The 5511-nt window shown below is 35.7% G+C and overlaps 1 protein-coding gene across 3 annotated transcripts; it reads left to right on the forward strand.

Moving 5' to 3' along the window:
• Nucleotides 1–1698: 1698 nt before the first annotated feature.
• Nucleotides 1699–4837, forward strand: LOC116172922 (carbonic anhydrase 2-like). Of its 3 annotated transcripts, none has more exons than XM_031490199.1 (5): nucleotides 2091–2246; nucleotides 2291–2431; nucleotides 3390–3613; nucleotides 3657–4003; nucleotides 4059–4837. In XM_031490199.1, exons 1-5 carry the CDS (start codon nucleotides 2171–2173, stop codon nucleotides 4066–4068), a joined length of 798 nt encoding a protein of 265 aa, XP_031346059.1. In that variant the 5' UTR covers nucleotides 2091–2170; the 3' UTR covers nucleotides 4069–4837. The 3 variants fall into 3 exon arrangements, with proteins under 3 accessions (XP_031346060.1, XP_031346059.1, XP_031346058.1); XM_031490198.1 differs by having other exon boundaries at nucleotides 2095–2246; nucleotides 3657–4032; nucleotides 4086–4837; XM_031490200.1 differs by lacking the exon at nucleotides 2091–2246 and adding an exon at nucleotides 1699–1911 and having other exon boundaries at nucleotides 3657–4837.
• The last annotated feature ends 674 nt before the right edge of the window (nucleotides 4838–5511 follow it).

Genomic DNA, 5511 nt, shown 5'->3' on the forward strand with positions numbered 1-5511 from the left:
CCTGTCGGGGCCCAAAACAGAAATGTTTGCTAAGGCTATAGGTCTACTCTAAGAATCAAGATTTTTTAAATATGAAATAAGGGGAGGTAATTTGTATTTTATATTTAAAACTGTGTATTCCCTATTTTGAACTTAGAAGTAAGTTTTGATGTAGTATTCTTTATATGAATTTATAAATATTTTTAATCGAGGGGAGGTGTTGAAGTACGATCATAAAATATTTTATAAAATATAAAGTGTGTTGATGTTAAAAAAAATATATGATGAATATTGAATGACATTTATGAACTTCTTTATTTTTCTATTATTTTGAAGCTCAAGACGTTTTATTAATGTTCTAACATTAATCTTTCAACATACTCCTCGAATAAATATCTTATCTTATCTTATCTTATGTCGGGCTATGTACATTCCGATCGAGGTGGATCATTTATGTCCGATAGAAAACAATTAAACTAGCTCTGAAGACTCATAATTTACAATTCGTTCTCATTTATGTAGGTATAACGATTAACTGCACGCCACATGAAATAGACAATAGACGATCTCCTAATGGAGACTTCTATACCTATCTATATGGCGGACAGATGTAGGACAAGTCGGTACTATTGCGTCGCTGTGACCGAAGCAGTAAATACCAGCTTTTCGTTGAAGAGGTAGACTTGTTGGAATCAAACGCTAATTACTCATTTGTTCGCCTTCGAGATGGACGTGAAACCACTGTGCCCAACCGACACATGGCTTCCATTGGAAGACAAGGAGAGATAATATCTCTAGACCAGAACCTGAAGTTGTTAGTCTAGCTAGAGCCTCAGGATTTCACTTTTACCAATCGTACGCTCTCAGTTTTATTTATTTACGTTGTCTTGGCTCTATCCAGACGGAACCAACGAAACTGGACGGTTCACTGACATATTTGCTCAAAACCCACGCATTCTAAACGTGCATGTTTCTCGCTAGTAAACTGACTCACGCCTACTATGCGTATGAAGCGGCACATAAGATATTTTACACATATATCTAAAATTCGAAAAATTTAAAATGGTTTGGTGGTCTCCGTTGCAGGCCAAATCAGCGACAATTTAATACAGGGGCTAATTGGATTCAAGATGAAGCGAAACCAACGAAAATGCCGATAGGCTTTCTTGTTAAACCTAGACACTACTCCTCTTGAAAATCAATGATCCATGAAAGTAAATCGGGAGAGCTAATACACTGCTCGTATAGCATATCTGATCTTTTAGACGCTCCCAAAGTGGTAATACTTGATCAGCCATCCTTATTCTCCCAAGCTGAGCCCTAATCACTTTTTCATTTTATCTATAATCAGGAAACAGGTGCATGGAAAGCGATTCCAGTTACCAAGAGCCAGCTAAAGTTTAAAGGTTTGCGATTTCAAATTATCTAACCTGAGAATGGAAAGTCCGGTGTCCCGCGTCTCAGTTAAATTTGTATGATACACCCCTACATCGATACATTTTCATGGAAATTAACTGTTAGATAAGTTATATAATAATATTTTGATAATTATACCTACTTATTCCCTGGTAAAAACTGCAATATGACTGTGTGAATCCATATCGTAACGCGTGTCCTTAAACATGAAACTGTTCAGTCCTGCGCAATAGCCATTTGGTTTAACGGTTATATAATTTCCAAGTTTTAATACAGAAAGGGAGTACGGGAGTCGATAGACATTCTATGGAACATCGTCCGTATTTCACTGTTATCAAGAGATTGCATAAACACAGAACTAACTGTAGTTTCCGATTTTATTTTGCTTTAGGACGGCTCTTGACTATGAACTGACGCGTTCTGTTCAAAGACTTTTGAAATTGTTATACATAGGTACATTGCTGAGTATGTCGCTGTAAGAGTCTCACAAAAAGGAGTAACTGATGTTACGAGTATGTATGTATCGCAAACATTCTCTATAACTTAGTATTAACTACCGATTACGTGCATATATAATGAGCTAATAATATTTTAAACGATAAGGAAAAAATGTTAATTGAGGACATCGATTATATATAATAAACGTCGCCTTCAAGTGTTTTTAATCGATTCTTTTACAGAAATTTTTGTGTAAACGCGTTATGTTAATTCTACTAATTATAAATTGTACTTAATACTCTCTTGATTTTTAATTTGTTATCACGTTCAGTTCAAAATGTTTAACACGCTGCGTACTGGACTTCTCTTTTCATTACTTATTATTATTACAACAGCTAGTAGCGACAATTGCGGTAAGTGGAATTATGGAATAAATGCGCCATTAAGTGTTTTTTAGTGCCTCACAATGGCAGGAGGCAATCACCCATCAAGATATGGACCAAAGCTGCAACGTCAGTGTTCGCACCCCCATTAAATTGGAGTTATGGATATGCGTTAAAACCCCAAAAAATGTTTTTAAACAACACTGGACTTTCATGTAAGTACCCAGTTATTACTGCATAAACTACTGCACCTTCTTTTAACAGAGAAAGAATTAACGTGAGCTTTTTTAATCATTTGCATTTTGTATTTTTGGAAACATTTTTTGATTGCCCTACATAAAAAATCGAATACCTACAAAAAATTACCTTCCACATTGCAATATATTAAATGTTTTACTACATGCACCACTGGTATCATGAAGTTCTTATATCAGTACTTATTAACGATGAAAACCAACATTTAAACAGTTAAACCCCTAGTTAAACCTCTTGACCATGGTCTACCTACTATAAGGGATGAAAAAATGTGCGCAGCCCTTCCATTGTAAATAACTTTTCCTTTAAACTACAAATTGGCGTACGTGAGTGTTCTAAATATTCACTCTCAACTATCCGAAAATAACGATGCGCCTCGCGCCTGTACCAAAACGGTAAAGAATTTATGGAAGTTATAAAAAGTGATTAAATCAATTAAATCGTTGTTTAGTAGTTGGGAATTTTAAATTAATTTTATGGATATATAGAATATTACTAATTATTATTAACAAACAGCATCATTGCATTGTTCAGAAATTATCTCTAAATAGTACAGTGTTTTATTTTGTTCTAAGATTTGGTACCATTTATTGAAATTCCTAGCGCCGCCGCTCCTTACGATAATTTTTTTAAGATATAATCTAACAAATTATGACGATCAGACTAGGAAGTGGTCAATGTCACCAAGTTATGGACATGTAAATGTTTGCCAAAATGAGTGTTTATTGTAGGAGACATTCTCTAAAATTTATAATACATAATTTACAAAGGTCAATGTTAATGTGGAAAGATAAATGCACTGGTTTATGAGGTTCCTACTATGATATTAATTTTTCTAATTGGAGGTCACTCGTTTATTTAGTAGAAAAAATTTTATTTCTAATAAAAAGAGTTTGGTAACATAAACACGTATTTCAGTAACATTGACGGTCAATCACAAGGAACCTCTTCAGATATCTTCTGGGATGCTAAATGTGCCATATAAATTTGAACAGCTCCATTTTCACTGGGGAGAACACGATGGGGTCGGCAGCGAACACATAATAGATGGATTCACCTATCCCATGGAGATGCACATTGTACATTCACAGAATCTCAGAGAAGATATTGATAAGTTCGTTGTCATCGCTTACTTCTTTATGGTAGGTAAATTTACTTATCTTCGTTAAGTGATTGAGTTTTCAGATAACTCCAACTGCAAATCCTTCTCTACAAGGCTTACTAGATGCGGCAATTGCCTTGAAACATGAACAGCAACATAAAGTAACTCCCTTTGCACTAGCGCAGATACTTCCTGATCGATGTTCATATTTTACATACAATGGATCGCTCACTACACCACCGTACACAGAATCTGTAACGTGGATTTTAGCAACCAGTGAAGTTCCTATTTCGAGAACTCAGCTAGGGGTTCTAAGAGAGGTTGCGAAAAAGCACAAAGGACTCCGGAACAATTACAGATGCATCCAGAATACTAACGAGCGTTCAGTTTACTTTCTGAGTGGGAAACCTGCATACTCACACAACTCGCTGTATAAATAAGACTACCTAACCTAAAACTGTAATAGAAATACAACTTCTTCCTAGTTTCCCGTAATGTTTTTAGTTCATTAGGAGGCGGTACGTGACAACTCGCCACCGAATTACTCGTCAAACGAACCAACTCACCAACGCGACATCTCGCCAATGGACAACTCGCCATCGCCGTAACTCTCCAAAACGAAACATTTGCTTATGGGATTAGCTCTTCACTAACCGATGTATATATTGATGAGAACGTAGTCAATTTGAAAATGTTAACAAAAAATTGGGACCAAAATCTTACCTTCACAAGCAAAGTGGTACAATCCGTGTATGCTCCATTTCGCTGTCTTTATAAATACAAAACTATTCTTTTACCTTCTCTCAAACGAGAACTTGTTGTCCATATTTGTGTGTGATGTATAAGGTCCGTGTTAAAAAAATTCCCAACAGTTCAAAACACATACATTCCATCTCAAGCAGTTGAATCCTTCAAATAAACGATATACACTATGTACGTTTAATTCATAAAATTATAAAATTTGACACCATAGGTACTTGCAATCCAAAATACTTTTTGGTAAAGATTTAGATGATCGTAATCTAAGAAATAAATACGATATTCAAATACCTGCACATCGACCGCAAAGTTGCAAATCCTTATGGAATTTCTGAACGAACAAGAGAAAACAATACAATTATTTACAATACACAAAATAAATCTCCGAGGATACGCTCTATGACACACACAAGCCACTGTAAAGGCTTAATATTTATTATTTCTTTTTACCGTAGACAATAGGGTAGATGACAAATTTTTTAAAACCACTTATAACTGTTCGTATACCTCTACTATAACTTTAAAATATGATATTTCAGCAAAATAAATCATATTATTGCAAATTTATGCAATTTAAATTGTAGATTTTTATTGTAGCGCCAAAACGCTGTTTTGTGTCATGGCGGTGTCTGTGACGTCACAGTCCTGACAATTATAAACACATAACCCCAGCGTAAATAGTTTAAAAGATTTCGTGATGAATTATAATTACTATAAGTGGTGCCCTACCATGGGGTACACCTTGTCGTGGTGGTAAGGCTCAGTAGTCACATTTTTCTGTGGCACAGCTAAGTATACCAGGCGGGTAAATCTGGTTCCAAGGATGCTGTATCATTCAAATGCTTCATGGAGTAAAGAAATCCAAAAGGGTTTTCGACGATTGCTCATTAAGCGTAATATAGAAAACTATATTGACATGAGCAGCACATGTTTCACGTACGTTAACTCCTGAGGCGTGCGGTAGGCGACAATTTGGACAACTTCCGAATCCGATTCAGCCATTTGCCGATAGAGTTTCGAATAATCGGACTAGATCATGACTTGTAGATGAGTAGGAAGGAAGCATGGGGAAACCAACTATTTTGTCACGCAATTTCTAACAAGACATGGGGAAAATGGGGTGTACCTGAAAGGAATAAGAAAGAGGGAGAGTGATGCCTGCACAGACTGTGGTGCCGT

Source organism: Photinus pyralis, unplaced genomic scaffold (assembly GCF_008802855.1).
Source record: "Photinus pyralis isolate 1611_PpyrPB1 unplaced genomic scaffold, Ppyr1.3 Ppyr1.4_LG6, whole genome shotgun sequence".
NCBI lineage: Eukaryota > Metazoa > Arthropoda > Insecta > Coleoptera > Lampyridae > Photinus > Photinus pyralis.